At 51.5% G+C, this 22480-nt stretch overlaps 1 protein-coding gene across 1 annotated transcript; it reads right to left on the bottom strand.

Annotated features, from left to right (window-relative positions):
* Positions 1 to 9717: 9717 nt before the first annotated feature.
* LOC145361820 (fucolectin-1-like) lies at positions 9718 to 12852 on the bottom strand. The gene is made up of 3 exons (XM_080217783.1): positions 12786 to 12852; positions 11446 to 11731; positions 9718 to 9871 (listed from the first exon to the last, which is right to left on the bottom strand). The coding sequence occupies exons 1-3, from the start codon at positions 12850 to 12852 to the stop codon at positions 9718 to 9720; spliced, it is 507 nt and encodes a 168-aa protein (XP_080073909.1).
* Between the last annotated feature and the right edge of the window lie 9628 nt (positions 12853 to 22480).

Here is a 22480-nt window from a genome sequence, read left to right as displayed (position 1 = left end):
TCTGAAATAATCCTCAGGCCCACTTTCCCGCTTTTATCCCTGTAACCCTCGATTCCCTTACTGAGAAGAATCTGTCTATCTCAGCTTGGAACCCCAACCTCTACAGCGCTCTGCGGGGAAGAAATTCCACAGATCCACCACCCACTGAGAGAAGAACATTCATAAACGCACCCTTAGTTTAGCACCAGTTTGTGGAACTGAACAGTTGCAGACAATCCCTACAGGAAAAAAACATCGTTTGTTTGAGTATTTTGAGACGGTCCCTTACAGCAGCATCACTATTGCAATTTAGACACAGCCCCTAACTGTATATCTGTTTTTGATCATTAACAGACAGTCCCTTATTGCCGTGTTAAAAAGAACAAGAACAAAGAAAGGTGCAGAACAGGAACAGGCCCTTCGGCCCTGCCAGCCTGTGCTGTTCATGATACCCTAACTAAACTAAAAATAACCTTCTGCACTGACTCAGTCCGTATCCCTCTATTCCCTCCCTATTCATGTTCCCATCCAGATAACTCTTAAATGTTGCTAATGTGCCGACTTCCACCCCCTCCTGCGTTCCAGGCACCCACCACTCTCTGTGTGAAAACCTCCCCCCACACATCACCCTTAAACTTTCCCCCTCTCACCTTGAACCTGTGTCCCCCTGTGTAATTGACACTTCCACCCTGGGAAAAAGCCTCTGACTATCCACCCTGTCTCTGCCTCTCATCATCTTGTAGATCTCTATCAGGCCCCCCCTCAGCCTCCGTCTTTCCAATAAAAACAATCCCAGTTTATCCAACCTCTCCTCACAGCCAACACCCTCGAGACCAGGCACCATCCCGGTGAACCTTCTTTGCACTCTCTCCAAAGCTTCCACGTCCTTCTGGTAACGTGGTGACCAGAACTGCGCACAATGCTCCAAATACAGCCTAACCAAGGTTTTATATAGCTGCAACATGATTTCCCAACTCCTGTACTCAGTGCCCCAGCTGATGAAGACAAGCATGCCATATACCTTCTTAATCACCTTGGCCGCCTGTGTTGCTGCTCTTAGGGAACTGTGGACCTGCACGCCCAGATCCCTCTGTATGTTACTGTTCCTAAGGGTTCTGCCATTTACAGTATAAGTCACACGTAAATCTGAACCTCCAAAATGCATCAAAATGCATATTGTTTAATAGAGCAGATGCAGCACGGTTTCGTTAAGGGGAAGTCGTGTCTGACAAATTTATTGGAGTTCTATGAGGATGTGACTAGTGCGGTGGATAGAGGGGAACCGGTGGATGTGGTGTTTCTTGATTTTCAGAAGGTGTTTGACAAGGTGCCTCACAAGAGGTTATTGCAGAAGGTCAGGGGACTTGGAGTTGGGGGTAGGGTGTTAGCGTGGATAGAGGACTGGTTGTCAAATAGGAGGCAGAGAGTGGGGGTCAATGGGTGCTATTCGGATTGGCGGATGGTGACTAGTGGAGTGCCCCAGGGGTCGGTGCTGGGGCCTCAGCTATTTACCATTTATATAGATGATCTGGAGGAGGGAACCGAGTGTAGGGTGTTGAAATTTGCTGATGACACCAAGATTGGTGGAACGGCAAATTGTGCGGAGGGTGTGGAGAGTCTGCAGAAGGATCTAGATAGGCTGGGCGAATGGGCCAGGAACTGGCAAATGGAATTTAATGTTGGCAAGTGTGAGGTGGTCCACTTTGGTAGGAATAATGGTAGGAAGGACTATTACTTACATGGCGAAAAACTGCAGCAGGCGACGGTGCAGAGGGACCTCGGGGTCCTTGTGCATGAGTCGCAAAAACCCAGCCTGCAGGTGCAGCAGGTGGTCAGGAAGGCGAATGGGATGCTGGCCTTCATAGCGAGGGGGATTGAATATAAAAGTAGGGAGGTCTTGCTGCAGCTGTATAGGGCATTGGTGAGGCCGCAGCTGGAGCACTGTGTGCAGTTTTGGTCGCCGTACTTATGCAAGGATATTTTGGCCTTGGAGGGAGTGCAGAGGAGGTTTACTAGGCTGATACCGGAGTTGAGGGGGTTGAGCTATGAGGAGAGGCTGAATAAATTAGGCTTGTACTGGTTAGAGTTTAGAAGAATGAGGGGAGATCTCATTGAGACGTATAAGATGATGAATGGGATGGATAGGATAAAGGTGGAGAGACTCTTCCCGCTCAAAAAAGACAGTAGGACTAGGGGGCACAGCCTCAAGATAAAGGGGGGGCGGTTTAGAACGGAGTTGAGGAGGAACTTCTTCACTCAAAGGGTGGTGAATCTCTGGAATTCTCTGCCCGTTGAAGTGGTGGAGGCTGCCTCGCTAAATATTTTTAAGACGCGGGTTGATGGGTTTTTGATAAGAGAGGGGATTAAGGGTTATGGGGAGAGGGCGGGAAAGTGGAACTGAGCCACGACAGATCAGCCATGATCTTATTGAATGGCGGGGCAGGCTCGAAGGGCTGGATGGCCTACTCCTGCTCCTATTTCTTATGTTCTTATGTTCTTATCACCTCACATTTAAAGTGTATTAGTCACAAGTAAGGCTTACATTAACACTGCAATGAAGTTACTGTGAAATTCCCCTAGTCCTCAGACTCTGGTGCCTATTCAGGTGAATGCATGTCTTTCAGACTGTGGGAGGAAACCAGAGCACCTGGAGGAAACCCAGGCAGACACGGGGCGAATGTGCTATCTCCACACAGGCAGTGACCCACGCTGGGAATCGAACCTGAGTCCCTGGCACTGTGAGGCAGCAGTGCTAACCCACTGTGTCACCCCCTTTGTCCGGATTAAACCCCAGCTGCTATTTCTGTATCCAAGTCTCCAATCTACCGATATCCTGTTGTATCCTACGACAATCCCCAGAACTATCCTCGTCAAGCCCCTTACTGAGGTCCGGATAAACTACATCCGTAGCCCTTCCTTCATCAACTTCTCTTGTCAACTTTTTAAAACACTCTGTCCAGTGTCGGAATGGGGGGTGGGAACCAGGACAGGTTGTTGGTGATCTGGACACGTAAAAACGTGAAGCTTTGGAAGCGAATCCCAGCAGTTCCTTTTTGAGCGAGTGTTGATTGCTGATGATTTTGGAAAGATTGCTGATGGTTGGGCAGTGGTTGAGGCTGGTCTGATTAATGGACAGCAGGCGGGGCTCAGGGGGACAATGTTGGGATTAACTCAGGGCCACTCTCGCTGTACGCAGCTCAGTATTTACAGGAGATGTGTACACAGAGTTAATCATTATTAAATACCTTGAACCCTTCCCTGACACTGTAAGGTGCAGACACCTTTCTGTCTCGCTGAGAATCAGCTGGCAGTTTTCCTGATGTCAGAGATATTCTCTGTCCTGTGTTAACTTGGACAATGAGTGCCACCGAGGGCAGCCACATTTTGCAATCTAGTTGTTGACACAGTATGATACTGAACGCCTCCGTTAAATGTTCCCCTCAACCTTCGCTGATCTCAGGAGTATGATCCCAGCTCCCTCAGCCTCTCCACAATACCTCCCTCCTCCTCGGAACCCCCTCCAGTCTCCCCTCCCTCTGTCTGTAATCAGAAATCCCCAGCTGTGACCGAACCCGTGTTTCATTCAGGTTTCAGGTTGTCTCCTGTACTTTATATTCCGTGTCCCACTCACCACGGACTTGCACAAGACAGGAGAAGTCCATTTGGCCCCTCTATGCTGTTCCTGCTCTCTGAAAGAGGTGTTTCCTTTGTCACACTCCTGCTGGTATTATTTAAGGGTATAAATATCTTGGGGTTGATGGTCAGGGCTCTTTCTGACCTTCCTTGCCAGCTGCAATGATACACGTGCACATTACCCATCTGTCTCTACCCCAATACCAACTTTAGTGTCCGTACAATCAGTAAGGATAGGCAATAACACCTCCTCCAACATCATCCTCAACACCAGTGCCCCACAAGGCTGTGTTCTCAGCCCCCTACTATACTCCTTATACACCTATGACTGTGCGGACAAATTCCACTCCAATTCGATTTTCAAGTTGCTGATGACACCACCGTAGTGGGTCGGATCTCAGAGTACAGGAATGAGATAGAGAATCTGGTGAACTGGTGCGACAACGATAATCTCTCCCTTAATGCCAACATAATGAAGGAGATTGTCATCGATTTCAGGAAGTGTAAAGGAGAACATGCCCCTGTCTACATCAATGGGGATGAAGTAGAAAGGATCGAGAGCTTCAAGTTTTTAGGTGTCCAGATCACCAACAACCTGTCCTGTTCCCCCCATGCCGACACTATAGTTAAGAAAGCCCATCAACGCCTCTACTTTCTCAGAAGATTAAGGAAATTTGGCATGTCAGCTACAATTCTCACCAACTTTTACAGATGCCCCATAGAAAGCATTCTTTCTGGTTGTATCACAGCTTGGTATGGGATCCTGCTCTGCCCAAGACCGCAAGGAACTACAAAAGGTTGTGAATGTAGCCCAATCCATCACACAAACCAGCCTCCCATCCATTGACTCTGTCCACACTTCCCACTGCCTCGGCAAAGCAGCCAGCATAATTAAGGATCCCACACACCCCGGACATTCTCTCTTCCACCTTCTTCCATCGGGAAAAAGATACAAAAGTCTGAGGTCCCGTACCGACCGACTCAAGAACAGCTTCTTCCCTGCTGCTGTCAGACTTTTGAATGGACCTACCTCACATTAAGCTGATCTTTCTTTACACCCTCGCTATGACTGCAGCACAGTGGCACAGTGGTTAGCACTGTTGCTTCCAGGATCCTGGGTTCGATTCCTGCTCGGGTCACTGTCAGTGTGGAGTTTGCGCATTCTCCCCGTGTCTGTGTGGGTTTCCTCCAGGTACTCTGATTTCCTCCCACAGTCCAAAGATGTGCGGGTTAGGTTGACTGGCCATGCTAAATTGCCCCTTAGTGTCCTGGGATATGTGGGTTAGAGGGATTAGTGGGTAAAATATGGGGGTAGGGCTTGGGTGGGATTGTGGTCGGTTCAGACTCGATGGGCTGAGTGGTCTCCTTCTGCACTGTAGGGTTTCTATGACTGTAACACTACATTCTGCACTCTCTTGTTTCCTTCTCTATGAATGGTATGCTTTGTCAGTATAGTGCGCAAGAAACAATACTTTCACTGTGTTTTAATACATGTGACAATAACATATCCAATCAAATCAACTGTAACCAATATCCTTCCTGTTCTGTTCAATCACCTGACCCTCATTATCCCAGAGAATCTCAAATCCGTCGGGATTCTGAAAACTGGCTCGGAACGTGGCCCACCATTTGGTGAGAGTTAAATGTTCTCCAGATGGAGAGAGTTGGATGAACTCGGAGGGGGTTCCTGCTCCCAGATATGACCTTCCTCTCCAATTAGACGCTGAGGATTTACCAAGTATCAGATTCACTCCAGTCTCATTCAACATCAAATAATCAGCGTGAAGCCAGTAAAACTCCAGTGGGATTATCCCGACAGGGAGAGGAAGGGGGTGGCTGTATTTGAAGAGGAGGTGCTCCCATCAGGATATTATTGGGATAGTTTACAGTAATGTGTGGGTTCTAACAGGGACTCACAAGGATGAGTGTTATTGGGAGATGTGGTGGGATTAGCGGGGGGTCCGTCAGCACTCAGAGACTGGGGGTGAACTTTAATTCACTCGGTCACTATCTGAGCTGCCTCCCAGAGGAGGAAAACCACAAAGGAGGCCATTCAGCCCATCTCGTCCATGGACACCCAGGTGTCCTTTCCAATCCCCGGTTCCTGCACCCGGCCCTGCAGGTTATAGCAGTCCCGTCAGTGTGAGAATGTTCTAGAACCCGCTCCCGAGGCCTGAGTGAAATGTGCTCTGAGCGCAGCCGTTGTCTCGGTCTGTTACTGCGTCTCAGTGAGGGACGCTCCCCCCCCCACACCCCCCCCGCCTCCCTCCCTCCCTCCCGACACACCTCCCAAAGCAGCCACCACCGTGCCCACCTTGACAAATGCTCCGTCAGCTCGGTGACCACCCGGTCCCCACCCCCGCCCCCCCGCCACACCCCCACCACACCCCCATTACCCCCTCACCACACTCTGCCATCCCCACCATCCTCATGCCCCCTCCCCTTTGGGTGACACGGTAGCACAGTGGGTTAGTGCTGCTGCTTCACAGCTCCAGGGTCCTGGGTTCGATTCCCGGCTCGGGTCAGTGTCTGTGTGAAGTTTGCACGTTCTCCTCGTGTCTGTGTGGGTTTCCTCCCACAGTCCAAAGATGTGCGGGTTAGGGTGATTGGCCATGCTAAAATTGCCCTTAGTGTCCAGGGATGTGTTGATTAGAGGGATTAGTGGGTACAATATGGAAGGATATGGGGGTAGGGCCTGGGTGGGATTGTGTTCGGTGCAGACTCGATGGGCCGAAGGGCCTCTCTCTGCACTGTAGGGATCTATGATTCTGCGATCCCCTGGCCCCAGCAGATCCCTGGTTGTAAAAGCCTGGGTTTCTCTCCCCCCCCCCCCCCAGGTACATCCTCATTCTGCTAACTCCCTCAGAGGAGGGGGGGTGGGGGATCAGTGGGAGGCAGCCAAGGGGCAGCAGGGTGAACCCCAGGAGGAGAGGGTCAGGGTGGGGGTCGGGGTGGGGGTCAGGGTGGGGGTCAGGGGCTGCTCCTGCGACAAAGCCCAGTGCGGTGAGGAGCCCAGGGTTCAGAACATGGGGCAGTCGGGCGCCATTCAGCCCCTCGATCTTGTTCCACCGTTTAACCAGATCCTCTCTGATCATCTCCCTCTGTTCCATCTTTTCCCCCATTACCACAGAATCGTAGAACCCCGATAGTGCAGAAGGAGGCCATTTGGCCCATCGAGTCTGGACTGACCATAATCCCACCCAGGCACAACCCCCATAACCTCACACATTTACCCTAGCTAATCCCCCTGACCCTAGCACAACCAATCAACCTAACCTGCTTGCCTTTGGAGTGTGGGAGGAAACCAGAGCACCCGGAGGAAACCCACGCAGACATGGGGAGAATGTGCAGACTCCATATAGACAGTGATCCTTGCCAGGCATTGAACCCGAGTCCCTGGCGCTGTGAGGCAGCAGTGATAACCCACTGGGCCACCGTGCCATTCTGTATTGAATCTGTTGATTTGCTGAACCTCTGCAGCCCCCGGGGGGTAGAGTTCCAAAGGTTCAGCACCCTCTGAAGAATGAGGGGAGATCTCATTGAGACGTATAAGATGATGAATGGGATGGATAGGATAGAGGTGGAGAGACTCTTCCCGCTCAGAAAGGACAGTAGGACTAGGGGGCACAGCCTCAAGATAAAGGGGGGGCGGTTTAGAACGGAGTTGAGGAGGAACTTCTTCACTCAAAGGGTGGTGAATCTCTGGAATTCTCTGCCCGTTGAAGTGGTGGAGGCTGCCTCGCTAGATATTTTTAAGACGCGGGTTGATGGGTTTTTGATAAGAGAGGGGATTAAGGGTTATGGGGAGAGGGCGGGAAAGTGGAACTGAGCCACGACAGATCAGCCATGATCTTATTGAATGGCGGGGCAGGCTCGAAGGGCTAGATGGCCTACTCCTGCTCCTATTTCTTATGTTCTTAAGTTCCCCCTCCTCCTCCTCAGTGCTAAATACCTGTCCTTTACTCTGAGATTACCCTCTCTGGTTCACCAGCCGGGTGGAGGGGGGGACATCTTACCCACACCCACCCTGCCAAGAAGTTTCAGTCAGATCACTTCTCGTTCTTTCAAACTCTAAAGAACACTCGCCCAATTTCCACAATCTCTTCTCCTCAAACAACCCCCCCAGGGATTAATCTGGTAAATCTCCATCACACTTCCTCTACGGCAAGTCTATCCTTCGTTAAGGAAAGAGACCAGAACGGTATACACAATTCTCCAGGAGTTACAGATTAAACTCCGGGACACTTACTGGGAGCAAGAATCCCGAGGGAAAACCCAAGACGGATCCTGCAACAATATCTGATCCTTGCCGGAAGCAGTATTGGAGCTGTGACTGGGGGGAGGGAACGGCTGTTCGACTGGGTGAGGCGTTTGGGGGTCCAGAGATCATCCACTGAAATCTCCAGGTTTGGCACCTCAAACTTCCTGGGATTGCCAAGGAACCGGAGTAAGGTGTTCCGGGTGGAGTTGGGGGGGTAACAGGGTGAGAGGAACACAGGGCATTCCAGTAAATCCATTCTGCTGAAAGGATTCTGACTTTCCATCCAATTCCCAGTCGGAACGATCTTTCCCCAGTTACTGTCCCAACTGAACCGTTGGGTGAATGAACAGTCAGGCTGAGGGTTCAATCACTTTATTGAAGAGGGATTATCCTGCCGGGAAATCGCAGTGAAGCTGGATTGCCGAGGTGAGTGGGATCAGGAACACCACCCGGAGGATGCAGATTCAGAGCTTCGGACAGGAGTCACAAGGAACGATTTGTGGATCCGAGGGCGAGAGAAATCCAGCGGGAAACACGGGAGGATCTCAGAGATTCCCAGAGCCGCGCCTGCACCAAACCAAACCCAACATCAACAAAGATTCATAAACATACCAGCAAATCGAAACAAACCCTCCCCACAACACCCAGGCCCTCACTGCAGGGTCACCCTCAACAGCCAGGGCTCACTCCGGGTTCAGGGCTCACTCCGGGTTCAGGGCTCACTCCGGGTTCAGGGCTCACTCCGGGTTCAGGGTCACTCCAGGTTCAGGGGTCGCTCTCGGTTCAGGGGTCACTCTCGGTTCAGAGGTCACTCTCAGTTCAGGGGTCACTCTCAATTCAGGGGTCACTCTCAGTTCAGGGGTCACTCTCAGTTCAGAAGTCACTCTCAGTTCAGGGGTCACTCTCAGTTCAGAAGTCACTCTCGGTTCAGAGGTCACTCTCGGTTCAGGCGTCACTCTCGGTTCAGGCGTCACTCTCGGTTCAGGGTCGCTCCAGGTTCAGGGGTCACTCTCAGTTCAGGGGTCACTCTCAGTTCAGAAGTCACTCTCAGTTCAGGGGTCACTCTCAGTTCAGAAGTCACTCTCGGTTCAGAGGTCACTCTCGGTTCAGGCGTCACTCTCGGTTCAGGGGTCACTCTCGGTTCAGGGTCGCTCCAGGTTCAGGGGTCACTCTCAGTTCAGGGGTCACTCTCGGTTCAGGGGTCGCTCTCAGTTCAGGGCTCACTCTCGGTTCAGGGGTCGCTCTCAGTTCAGGGGTCACTCTCAGTTCAGGGGTCACTCTCGGTTCAGGGGTCACTCTCGGTTCAGGGGTCGCTCTCGGTTCAGGGGTCACTTTCGGTTCAGGGGTTACTCTCAGTTCAGGGGTCACTCTTGGTTCAGGGGTCGCTCTCAGTTCAGGGGTCACTCTCGGTTCAGGGGTTACTCTCAGTTCAGGGGTCACTCTCGGTTCAGGGGTCACTCTCGGTTCAGGGGTCGCTCTCGGTTCAGGGGTCACTTTCGGTTCAGGGGTTACTCTCAGTTCAGGGGTCACTCTCGGTTCAGGGGTCACTCTCGGTTCAGGGGTCACTTTCGGTTCAGGGGTTACTCTCAGTTCAGGGGTCACTCTCGGTTCAGGGGTCACTCTCGGTTCAGGGGTCGCTCTCGGTTCAGGGGTCACTTTCGGTTCAGGGGTCACTCTCAGTTCAGGGGTCACTCTCGGTTCAAGGGTCACTCTCAGTTCAGGGGTCACTCTCCTCCCCGGGGGTCACTCTCAGATGTTACACCTGGGACCGGTCTGGGTGGGGGTTGGGGGTCACTGAGCCGCTATTTGAATGACACGAACCTTGTGATTGGTTGTCCTGTTGCTTAGTGATGGTGGTCACTTGCATACACAGCGACCTCGGCCAATGCCAGCGAGGCCTGGCGGCCTGGAATCGTCACGGTAACATATCGGCCGTGCATCCCATTGCAACGGAAATTCTGTGTCTCCCCGGCACCGATCGACACAACCTCGGCACACCTGTAACACCGAGGGAAAAGATCAGGAACAGCAGGAGGCCATTCAGCCAGTCAACCCTCCTAGCCCACACTAACCCCATTCCTGCCCCATATCCCAGCAGCCCCCACTCTGTGACAATCCGTCCTCCGCTCCAACACTCAAACCATTCAGAGAGATTGCACAGCGCCCCGCTTGTGGAATTAACTTGAGGTTTCATTCGCCTGTAGCAGGAGTTTGTCTGCAGCTTGAGTTTTGCCTGTGGGGATGGGGTGGTGGGGAGTTTGCCTGTAGCTGGAGTTCAGTTATAATGGGGAGCTCGCCTGTAGTGGGAGTTTGCCTGTAGCTGGAGTGTGTCAGTCACTTCCTAGGGCAGGGGTGGGGGAGGTGTGTAGAATCTGCCTGTAGCAGAAGCTTGCCTTTTGTGACAGTTTGCTTGTACTGGGGGTATAACTGTAACCAGTGGTGTAGCGCTATTGGAGCGCACTGGAGTGCTGTGCTGGCAACTACAACCAGGGTCCCAGTGAGGAGAGGTCAGGAGAGGGTACATTAGAGTGTGGGGTACAGAGAGGATACAGTGGGGTGTGGGGTAGAAAAGGGTTTGGGATATAGACGGAGTACTGTGGGGTGTAGGGTATGGACAGGGGTGCAGAATGCTGTGGGGTACAGGCGGGGATACAGCAGGGTGTGGGGTACAGGCGGGGATACAGCGGGGTGTGGGGTACAGGCGGGGATACAGCGGGGTGTGGGGTACAGGCGGGGATACAGCAGGGTGTGGGGTACAGGCGGGGATACAGCGGGGTGTGGGGTACAGGCGGGGATACAGCGGGGTGTGGGGTACAGGCGGGGATACAGCGGGGTGTGGGGTACAGGCGGGGATACAGCGGGGTGTGGGGTACAGGCGGGGATACAGCGGGGTGTGGGGTACAGGCGGGGATACAGCGGGGTGTGGGGTACAGGCGGGGATACAGCGGGGTGTGGGGTACAGGCGGGGATACAGCGGGGTGTGGGGTACAGGCGGGGATACAGCAGGGTGTGGGGTACAGGCGGGGATACAGCGGGGTGTGGGGTACAGGCGGGGATACAGCGGGGTGTGGGGTACAGGCGGGGATACAGCGGGGTGTGGGGTACAGGCGGGGATACAGCGGGGTGTGGGGTACAGGCGGGGATACAGCGGGGTGTGGGGTACAGGCGGGGATACAGCGGGGTGTGGGGTACAGGCGGGGATACAGCAGGGTGTGGGGTACAGGCGGGGATACAGCGGGGTGTGGGGTACAGGCGGGGATACAGCGGGGTGTGGGGTACAGGTGAGGATACAGCGGGGTGTGGGGTACAGGCGGGGATACAGCGGGGTGTGGGGTACAGGCGGGGATACAGCAGGGTGTGGGGTACAGGTGGGGATACAGCGGGGTGTGGGGTACAGGAGAGCACCAGTTCATTGGGAGTGTAAATCCCTCAGCCTATCACTGAGGCGAGGCCTAGTGTGTCCTGTTGAATCCTGCCTTCCCTCAGAAAGAGTGTATCCAGTTTTTGATGAAAGTTCCCTGTGTTATCACCGACAGGAATGGCCCCAGGTGGAGGATCTTGCTGCAGTTTACCTTGGGTTGGACTTGCCGTTATTTTCCAGTGAGTCTCCGATGCGAATCTCTGCTCCGTTCAGGCTTTGTGTGTTGAGGTCCATCCTGTTGGTGATGGACACTGTTACTATGGAAAAGGAAGCCAGCAGATCCAGTCTCCACCAGGGCTCCTGTTCAATGTTTGTGATGGAGCAGGAGCCCAGGCTGCAGTCCGCATTCGCATTCCCATCCACCGCGTTGATGGCATTCCCGAGATAATTCTGCAGGCTGGACTGGGTGGCTCTCCCTTGTAGACCCAAATTTATGTCTAAAAGTCAAAGAGAGAGATTTGAAATGTTTGCATCCTATCAGAATACTTGCCTTCATTGTGAGAGGTTTTGAGTACAGGAGCAGGGATGTGTTGTTACAATTATACAGGGCCTTGGTGAGGCCACACCTAGAGTATTGTGTGCAGTTTTGGTCTCCTTTTCTGAGGAAGGATGTTCTTGCTCTCGAGGGAGTGCAGTGAATGTTTACCAGGCTGATTCCGGAGATGGTGGGACTGATGTATGAGGAGAGATTGACCAGGTTAGGATTGTTTTCACTGGAGTTCAGACGAATGAGGGGGGATCTCATAGAGACTTATAAAATTCTAACAGGACTAGACAGGGTAGATGCAGGGAGGATATTCCCGATGGTGGGGGAGTCCAGAACCAAGGGTCACAGTCTGAGGATTCGGGGTAGACTGTTTAGGACAGAGGTGAGGAGACATTTCTTCACCCGGTGAGCCTGTGGAATTCATTCCCACAGGAAGTATTCGATGCCAAAACATTGAATGTATTCAAGAGGGGGCTGGATATAGCACTGGGGGTGAATGGGATCAAAGGTTATGGGGAGAAAGCAGGATGAGACTATTGAGTTGGATGATCAGCTATGATGGTGATGAATGGGGGAGCAGGCTCGAAGGGCCGAATGGCCTCCTCCCTGCTCCGATCTTCTATGTTTCTATGTAATAAATATCTGCTTCACTCTCTTCCACAAGGGACTGTACTGTGGGGTTACAGTTTCCCTTCAGACTCTATATCTCAATGATCTCCTGTTCCATTCATCGGAGCCTGGATCCGGTCTAACTCTGCTGCTGTTCGCCTGTCAGCTCCACTCCCACAGTCTTCCCCAGGCAAGGCAGTATCTCCACTGCACACTCTATCTGAGGACAAGCCTCATATACCTGCCTTTCCCCATGTGACTCCCTCTCCATCTCTCTCTCTCTTTCTCTCTTTCTCTCTTTCCCCTCGCTCTCTCTCTTTCTCTCCATCTATCCGTTGACTCTCTGCCCCGGATCACACCTCAAGCCCATCCTGGAAAGGCAGTTTGCTTCCTACCCGGATCAACGTGTCCATTTCCCAATCCGGACATCATGAGGATCACAGCAAGAACTTGGAGAAACATCCTGCGGAGAGACAGACAGGAATTCAACACGGAGAGCGGAACGTACTCACAAACATTCGGACAGGGGAACGGGTGAGAAAGTGGCAGGTTTTCCCACTGATTTTTTTTAGTGATGGGAATTCTGACACTCCCCACAACAGGATCTGGATTGCAAATCCCAGCGGGCGAGCAGGTTAGAACATAAAACATAGAACATAGAACATTACAGCGCAGAACAGGCCCTTCGGCCCACGATGTTGCGCCGACCAGTTACAAAACAATGACCCACTAACCTAAACCAATCCCTTCTCGTCCATAAACCTATCCACGGATCTCTTAAACGCCCCCAAACTAGACGCATTTACAACTGCAGCAGGCAGGGCATTCCAATCCCTCACCACCCTCTGGGTAAAGAACCTACCCCTGACATCCGTCCTATAACTACCCCCCCTTAATTTAAAGCCATGCCCCCTCGTGCTAGCTTTCTCCTTTTGGGTTGGTCGCTGTAAAACTGTCTGCTGGATTCTCGGGCAGCCATTGCGCAGGTGCATCAATCTCCCAGTGAACTGGACACTCTGTGTCCCTGCCAGGACCTCACCCCCCCCCAACCCCCAACCCCACTCACTGCCCCGAACAACCACCACCCTGAAAAATTGCCCCCCCCCACTCACCGATTGCCACCCCCAGCCTCTCAATCGCTACCCCATTCACCAATCATTGCCCCCACTGATCAACAGCCCCCTCTGCACCCCCTTCCCCAATAGAGATACCATCTGCCTCCTCCATCAGGCTCCACCTATCAGTCCCCACCCCCTCAGATCCCACCCAATCAGGCCCTGCCCCTCAGGCCCCACCCCCTCAGGCCCCACCCAATCAGGCCCCACCTCCTCAGATTCCACCCACTCAGGCCCTGCCCCTCAGGCCCCACCCAATCAGGCCCCACCCCTTAGATCCCACCCTTAATGCCCCGCCCCCTCAGGCCCTGCCCCCTCAGGCCCCACCGCCTTAGATTCCACCCCCTCAGGCCCCATCCCCTCATGCCCTGCCCCCTCAGGGCATTTCCCCGTGAGTGTAATTTCCCAGGTGTCGTCCCTCCCATTTCCTGATGTTTGGGCCAGTTTCTGGGCTGTGTCTTGTACGGTGAAGAGTGATACACAATACCTGTTCAATTTACTCACCACAACTCTCCCTTCCATTATCAATCCCCCAGACACACTTTCTATAGGGTCAGTGTCAACCTTGTGAACTTCTTTCTAATTTAAATATTGATTGAAACTTTACTATTCACCTTTATATCATAAAAACATAGAACAGGACAGCACAGTACAGGCCCTTCGGCCCTCGATGTTGTGCCGAGCTGTGTCCAAACCCAAGATCAGTCTATCCCACTCCCTATCATTCTGGAGTGCTCCATGTGCCTATCCAATAACAGCTTGAAAGTTCCTAAAGTGTCCGACTCCACCATCACAGCAGGCAGTGTATTCCACACTCCAACCACTCTCTGAGTGAAGAATCTACCTCGGACATCCCTCCTATATCTCCCACCAGGAACCTTATAGTTATGCCCCCTAGTAACAGCTACATCCACTCGAGGAAATAGTCTCTGAACGCCCACTCTATCAATCCCCCTCATCACTGATTAGCTTGCCCTCAAACTGCACGCCCCCCCCCACAATTAATCAATCATTTTCTATGATGTGCTGTATATTCTCGCCAGTGTTCTGATCTGTCACTCGTTCTGTACAGTGAGGTTTAATACTGCCTTTAATCTCTCCGGCAGCACTGATACAGACCCCTCTCCTCGGAATTCCCACTGGATGAGTCTATTCCCTGCATTCTGAAATATCTCTTTAAGAGTCAGTCACAGAGCTGTTATATATCACGGAACCTCTCACAGAATCCCTACAGCACAGAATGAGGCCATTCAGCCCACTGGATCTGCACTGCCCACAATCCCACCCAGTCCCTATCCGCGTAACCCCACTTATTTACCCTATCTAGCCCCCACCCCCCCCACCCCCGACACCAAGGTGTAATTTAGCACAGCCAATCCAACTAACCCACACATCGGCACGGTAGCACAGTGGTTAGCACTGCTGCTTCACAGCTCCAGGGTCCTGGGTTCGATTCCCGGCTCGGGTCAGTGTCTGTGTGGAGTTTGCACGTTCTCCTCGTGTCTGTGTGGGTTTCCTCCGGGTGCTCTGGTTTCCTCCCACAGTCCAAAGATGTGCGGGTTAGGTTGATTGGCCATGCTAAAATTGCCCTTAGTGTCCAGGGATGTGTAGGTTAGAGGGATTAGTGGGTACAATATGGAAGGATATGGGGGTACGGCCTGGGTGGGATTGCGTTTGGTGCAGACTCGATGGGCCAAAGGGCCTCTTTCTGCACTGTAGGGTTTCTATGATCTATTTCTATCTTTCAGACTGTGGGAGGAAACCAGCGCACCTGGAGGAAACCCACGCAGACACGGGGAGAACGTGCAGACAGTGACCCAAGCCAGGAATCAAACCTGGGTCCCTGGCGCTGTGAGGCAGCAGTGCTAACCTGCTGATTACTGATCGATATCTCAGCACATCAGCCAGTTCACTCTCACTGCCTCTCCTACACCATGCTCACAATATCCTTTAGTAGTCTTCAATCATTGGAGGGTGACAAATATCATGCCTTTGTTTAAGAAGGATTGCTGGGAAAAGCCTGGGAACTACAGGCCAGTGAGCCTCATATCTGTGGTGGGTAAGTTGTTGGAAGGTATTTTGAGAGACAGGATCTACAGGCATTTAGAGACGCAAGGACTGATTAGGGACAGCCAGCATGGCTTTGTGAGTGGAAAATCTTGTCTCTCAAATTTGAGTTTTTTGAAGGGGTAACCAAGAAGGTAAATGAGGCAGTGCAGTTGATGTTGTCTACATGGACTTTAGCAAGGCCTTTGACATGGTACCGCATGGTAGGTTGTTGCATAAAGTTAAATCTCACAGGATCCAGGAAAATGGATACAAAATTGGCTTCTTAACAGAAGCCAGAGTATGGTCGTAGAGAGTTGTTTTTCAAACTGGAGGCCTGTGACCAGAGGTGTGCCTCAGGGATCAGTGCTGGGCCCTCTGTTATTTGTCATTTATATTAATGATTTGGATGAGAATTTAGGAGGCATAGTTAGTAAGTTTGCAGATGACACCAAGATTGGTGGCATAGTGGACAATGAAGAAAGTTATCTCGGATTGCAACGGGATCTTGGGCCAGTGGGCTGACGAATGGGAGATGGAGTTTATATAAATGCGAGATGATGCATTTTGGGAGATTGAACCAGGGCAGGAATTACTCAGTTAATGGTAGGACGTTGGGGAGAGTTACAGAACAAAGAGATCTAGGGGTACAGGTTCATAGCTCCTTGAAAGTGGAGTCACAGGTGGACAGAGTGGTGAAGAAGGTATTCAGCATGCTTGGTTTCATTGGTCAGAACATTGAATACAGGAGTTGGGACGTCTTGTTGAAGTTGTACAAGACATTGGTAAGGCCACACTTGGAATACTGTGTACAGTTCTCGTCACCCTATTGTAGAAAGGATATTATTAAACTAGAAAGAGTGCAGAAAAGATTTACTAGGATGTTACCGGGACTTGATGGATTGAGTTATAAGGAGAGGCTGGATAGACTGGGACTTTTTCCTCTGGACTGTAGGAGGCTGAGGGGTGATCTTATAGAGGTCTATAAAATAATGAGGGGCACAGATCAGCTAGATAGTCAATATCTTTTCCCAAAGGTAGGGGAGTCTAAAACTAGAGGGCATAGGTTTAAGGTGAGAGGGGAGAGATACAGAAGGGTCCAGAGGGGCAATTTTTTCACACAGAGGGTGGTGAGTGTCTGGAACAAGCTGCCAGAGGGTGTAGTAGAGGTGGGTACAATTTTATCTTTTAAAAAGCATTTAGACAGTTAGATGGGTACGATGGGTACAGAGGGATATGGGCCAAATTGGGATTTGGGATTAATTTAGGGGTTTAAAAAATAGGATAGCATGGACAAGTTGGGCGGAAGGGCCTGTTTCCATGCTGTAAATCTCTATGATCCCGCCCAGTAGATTTCCATCTCGAAAGGGCATTAATAAACCAGATGGGCTTTTACACCCATTACTGAGTCAGTTTTACTCAATGTGAGTGTCCCAGAGACCCCCCCCCTGTAAATATTAACACACTCCCAGAGACCCCCCCCTGTAAATATTAACACACTCCCAGAGACCCCCCCCCTGTAAATATTAACACACTCCCAGAGACCCCCCCCTGTAAATATTAACACACTCCCGGAGACCCCCCCCCGTAAATATTAACACACTCCCGGAGACCCCCCCCCCGTAAATATTAACACACTCCCGGAGACCCCCCCCGTAAATATTAACACACTCCCGGAGACCCCCCCCCTGTAAATATTAACACACTCCCAGAGACCCCCCCCGTAAATATTAACACACTCCCGGAGACCCCCCCCCTGTAAATATTAACACACTCCCGGAGACCCCCCCCTGTAAATATTAACACACTCCCGGAGACCCCCCCCCCTGTAAATATTAACACACTCCCAGAGACCCCCCCCTGTAAATATTAACACACTCCCAGAGACCCCCCCCTGTAAATATTAACACACTCCCAGAGACCCCCCCCGTAAATATTAACACACTCCCGGAGACCCCCCCCCTGTAAATATTAACACACTCCCAGAGACCCCCCCCGTAAATATTAACACACTCCCGGAGACCCCCCCCCTGTAAATATTAACACACTCCCAGAGACCCCCCCCGTAAATATTAACACACTCCCGGAGACCCCCCCCCCTGTAAATATTAACACACTCCCAGAGACCCCCCCCTGTAAATATTAACACACTCCCGGAGACCCCCCCCCGTAAATATTAACACACTCCCGGAGACCCCCCCCCGTAAATATTAACACACTCCCGGAGACCCCCCCCGTAAATATTAACACACTCCCGGAGACCCCCCCCCTGTAAATATTAACACACTCCCAGAGACCCCCCCCCCCCGTAAATATTAACACACTCCCAGAGACCCCCCCCTGTAAATATTAACACACTCCCGGAGACACCCCCCCTGTAAATATTAACACACTCCCGGAGACCCCCCCCCGTAAATATTAACACACTCCCGGAGACCCCCCCCTGTAAATATTAACACACTCCCGGAAACCCCCCCCCGTAAATATTAACACACTCCCGGAGACCCCCCCCCTGTAAATATTAACACACTCCCGGAGACCCCCCCCCGTAAATATTAACACACTCCCGGAGACCCCCCCCTGTAAATATTAACACACTCCCGGAGACCCCCCCCTGTAAATATTAACACACTCCCGGAGACCCCCCCCCGTAAATATTAACACACTCCCGGAGACCCCCCCCCCCTGTAAATATTAACACACTCCCGGAGACCCCCCCCTGTAAATATTAACACATTCCCAGAGACCCCCCCCTGTAAATATTAACACACTCCCGGAGACCCCCCCCTGTAAATATTAACACACTCCCAGAGACCCCCCCCTGTAAATATTAACACACTCCCGGAGACCCCCCCCTGTAAATATTAACACACTCCCGGAGACCCCCTCCCCCTGTAAATATTAACACACTCCCGGAGACCCCCTCCCCCTGTAAATATTAACACACTCCCGGAGACCCCCCCCGTAAATATTAACACACTCCCGGAGACCCCCCCCCTGTAAATATTAACACACTCCCGGAGACCCCCCCCCCTGTAAATATTAACACACTCCCGGAGACCCCCCCCCCGTAAATATTAACACACTCCCGGAGACCCCCCCCCCCGTAAATATTAACACACTCCCGGAGACCCCCCCCTGTAAATATTAACACACTCCCGGAGACCCCCCCCCCGTAAATATTAACACACTCCCGGAGACCCCCCCCTGTAAATATTAACACACTCCCGGAGACCCCCCCCCGTAAATATTAACACACTCCCGGAGACCCCCCCCCGTAAATATTAACACACTCCCGGAGACCCCCCCCCGTAAATATTAACACACTCCCGGAGACCCCCCCCCTGTAAATATTAACACACTCCCAGAGACCCCCCCTGTAAATATTAACACACTCCCGGAGACCCCCCCCCCGTAAATATTAACACACTCCCGGAGACCCCCCCCCGTAAATATTAACACACTCCCAGAGACCCCCCCTGTAAATATTAACACACTCCCAGAGACCCCCCCCCGTAAATATTAACACACTCCCGGAGACCCCCCCCTGTAAATATTAACACACTCTCGGAGACCCCCCCCCCTGTAAATATTAACACACTCCCGGAGACCACCCCCCGTAAATATTAACACACTCCCGGAGACCCCCCCCTGTAAATATTAACACACTCCCGGAGACCCCCCCCCCCGTAAATATTAACACACTCCCGGAGACCCCCCCCTGTAAATATTAACACACTCCCGGAGACCCCCCCCCTGTAAATATTAACACACTCCCGGAGACCCCCCCCCCCTGTAAATATTAACACACTCCCAGAGACCCCCCCCCTGTAAATATTAACACACTCCCGGAGACCCCCCCCCTGTAAATATTAACACACTCCCGGAGACCCCCCCCCGTAAATATTAACACACTCCCGGAGACCCCCCCTGTAAATATTAACACACTCCCGGAGACCCCCCCCCCGTAAATATTAAATATCTCTTACGTGCCTGGGTTGTTTCGAGGTGAGTGCAGGAACTGGGTCTGTGGATTCCTTGCGGCTGGATAAAGCTGCTCTCGATCCTTATTTATAAAACCGCTCCCCCCCCCCCCGGTATCCCACCGTTACGCAGTGTGTTGTTCAGTTGCCAAGCGTTGCAACAGGGGCACGGGGAGAGGCTGAGGGATTGGGAAATCAGTAAACACTTCAACCTGCCTGGAAAATCCGAAATGGAGAGCGTGGGAGACAGTCATAAAGAGGGGAAAGAGACAAAACAAAATGACATACCAAATAAGGGCAGGAGCAGACCACTCAGCCCATCGAGTCCACTTCCCCATTCTATCTCATCATGGCTGATCTCGGCCAAGAAAGAAGTCTCACAACACCAGGTTTAAGTCCAACCAGTTTAGTTGATAGTTCTCCCCATAGGGACAGAGCAACAGAATGAGATAGAGAAGCTGGTGAACTGGTTCAATAATCTCTCCCTCAATGTCAACTAAACGAAGGAGATTGTCACCGACTTCAGGAAGTGTAAAGGAGAACGTGCCCCTGTCTACATCAATGGGGATGAAGCAGAAATACAAAGAACAAAGAACAAAGAACAACACAGCACGGGAAACAGGCCCTTCGGCCCAACGAGCCCGCGCCGCCGTCCCACTGTCCCAGCTGGTCGAGAGCTTCACGTTTAGGTGTCCAGATCACCAACAACCTGTCCTGGTCTCGCCCCATGCTGACACTATCGTTAAGAAAGCTCCACCAACGCCTCTACTTTCTCAGAAGACTAAGGAAATTTGACATGTCAGCTACGATTCTCACCAACTTTTACAGATGCCCCATAGAAAGCATTCTTTCTGGTTGTATCACAGCTTGGTCTGGGCTCCTGCTCTGCCCAAGGCCGCAAGGAGCAACAAAGGATCGTAAACGAAGCCCAGTCCATCACACAAACCAGCCTTATGAGGTCTTATGAGGAAAGGCTGAGGGACTTGAGGTTGTTTTCGTTTGAGAGAAGAAGGTTTCGAGGTGACCTGATTGAGGCATACAAGATGATCAGAGGATTGGGTAGGGTGGACAGTGAGAGCCTTTTTCCTCGGATGGTGATGGCTCACACGAGGGGACATAGCTTTAAATTAAGGGGTGGTAATTATAGGACGGATGTCAGAGGTAGTAAGGTACCTTACTACCCTCTTTACTCAGAGGGTAGTAAGGGCGTGGAATGCCCTGCCTGCAGCAGTTGTGGACTCACCAACTTTAAGGGCATTCAAATGGTCAGTGGATAGGCGTATGGATAACATTGGAATAGTTTAGGTTAGAGGGTCATTAGATTGGTTCCACTGGTCGGCACAACATCGAGGGCCGAAGGGCCTGTACTGCGCTGGAATGTTCTATGTTCATCCAGTAACTGTCTATACTTCCTGTTGCCTTCGCAAAAGAGCAGAATAATTTATCCACGCACCCCGGACATTCTCTCTTCCACCTTCTTCCGTTGGGAAAAAGATACAAAACTCTGAGGTCTCGTACTCCAACCGACTCAAGAACAGCTTCTTCCCTGCTGCTGTCAGACTTTTGAATGGACCTACCTCGCATTAAGTTGATCTTTCTCTACACCCTCGCTGTGACTGTAACACTACATTCTGCACCCTCTCCTTTCCTTCTCTATGAACGGTATGTTTAGTCTGTATAGTGCGCAAGAAACAACACTTTTCACTGACCGCTAATACACGTGACACTATTAAATCAAATGTCCCTTAATTCATACGTTCACAGCTTTCCAAGTGAAGAATGTTCCCCTAATCCCAGTCTGAAATAACTGACCCCTTATCCTGAGGCTGTGCCCCGTGTTCTAGATTCCCCTGACCAGGGGAAACAATCTCTCAGCACCATCAAACCCCTTCATAGGAACATAGGAATTAGGAGCAGAAGTTGCCGAGCCTCTGAGCCTGCTCTGCCATTCTATCGGATCATGGCTAATCTCTCCCAGGTGTCAAATCCACCTCCTCGCCCTGTTCCCCAGATCCCCTTATCCCTTTTTATCAGAAATATATCTACCTTCCCACTGAAACCATTCAATGATTCAGATCCCACCGCGCTATGGGGCAGTGAGTTCCACAGATTCACCCCCCTCTGTGAGAAGTAGTTTCTCTTCATCTCAGTGTTAAATCTCCCACCTCTCGACCTATCCCTGTGACCTCTTATTGCAGACTGTCACACAAGGAGAAACATCTGGTCATATTTACTTTATCAATCCCTTTTAAAATGTTATATCCCTCGATCAGATCCCCTCTCATCCTTCTAAACCCCAGCGAGTACAAACACAAACTATTTACTCTCTCCTCATACATCAGCCCCTTCATCCCCGGAATCAGTCTGCTGGCCCTCCCTCTGAACTGCGTCCAATGCCACCACATCCTCCCTCAAATAAAGAGATCCAAACTGGAGCCAATCCTCCAGATGTGGTCTCACCAACACCCCATACAATTGCAGCAATACACATCTTGCAGATTTTGCCTCTCATTCTTCTAAACTCCGGTGAGTGGAGATGTTTATTAATTTAGCCACTCATTCTCGGACAAGGCCCCCATCCCAGGGAACAACCTCATAAGCATCCACTGGAACTAACACCAACGTGGAGGCCAGGTGGGGGATTCTCCGATCCTGTCTGTGCCAATCCGCTGTGAGAGTTAAACAGAGAACTTGGCATTCCAGTGAAAGCTCCTTCACTGTCAGAGACACTGGAGAATCCCAGCCATGCATGAGGGTGAAGGTGAGCTCCCAGATCAGCTCTCCCCAACTGTGAACAACTCAAACAAGAATATTTTTATTCTCCATCACCTTCTAATAAAGGCCAACATTTCATTGCCCCCCCCTCATCACTTGGTGCACCTACACACTAGCTTTGTGTTCCTCGTATTAACCAAATCTCTCTCAACATTAGCAAGTTTCACAACT

The sequence above is a fragment of the Carcharhinus amblyrhynchos genome, chromosome 2, assembly GCF_965287045.1.
Source record: "Carcharhinus amblyrhynchos chromosome 2, sCarAmb.v2.hapA, whole genome shotgun sequence".
Taxonomy (NCBI): Eukaryota; Metazoa; Chordata; class Chondrichthyes; order Carcharhiniformes; family Carcharhinidae; genus Carcharhinus; species Carcharhinus amblyrhynchos.
This window is presented reverse-complemented; position numbering and strand designations above follow the sequence as displayed.

Excerpts from the sequence above, each read along its gene's own strand:
- LOC145361820 (XM_080217783.1), bottom strand. The coding sequence starts at position 12,852 with ATGTTTCTCCAAGTTCTTGCTGTGATCCTCATGATGTCCGGATTGGGA. Across the intron at positions 11,732-12,785 it reads AAATGGACACGTTGATCCGG|ACATAAATTTGGGTCTACAA; the intron begins GTAGGAAGCAAA and ends TTTGACTTTTAG. Across the intron at positions 9,872-11,445 it reads AACGGCAAGTCCAACCCAAG|GTGTGCCGAGGTTGTGTCGA; the intron begins GTAAACTGCAGC and ends TCGGTGTTACAG.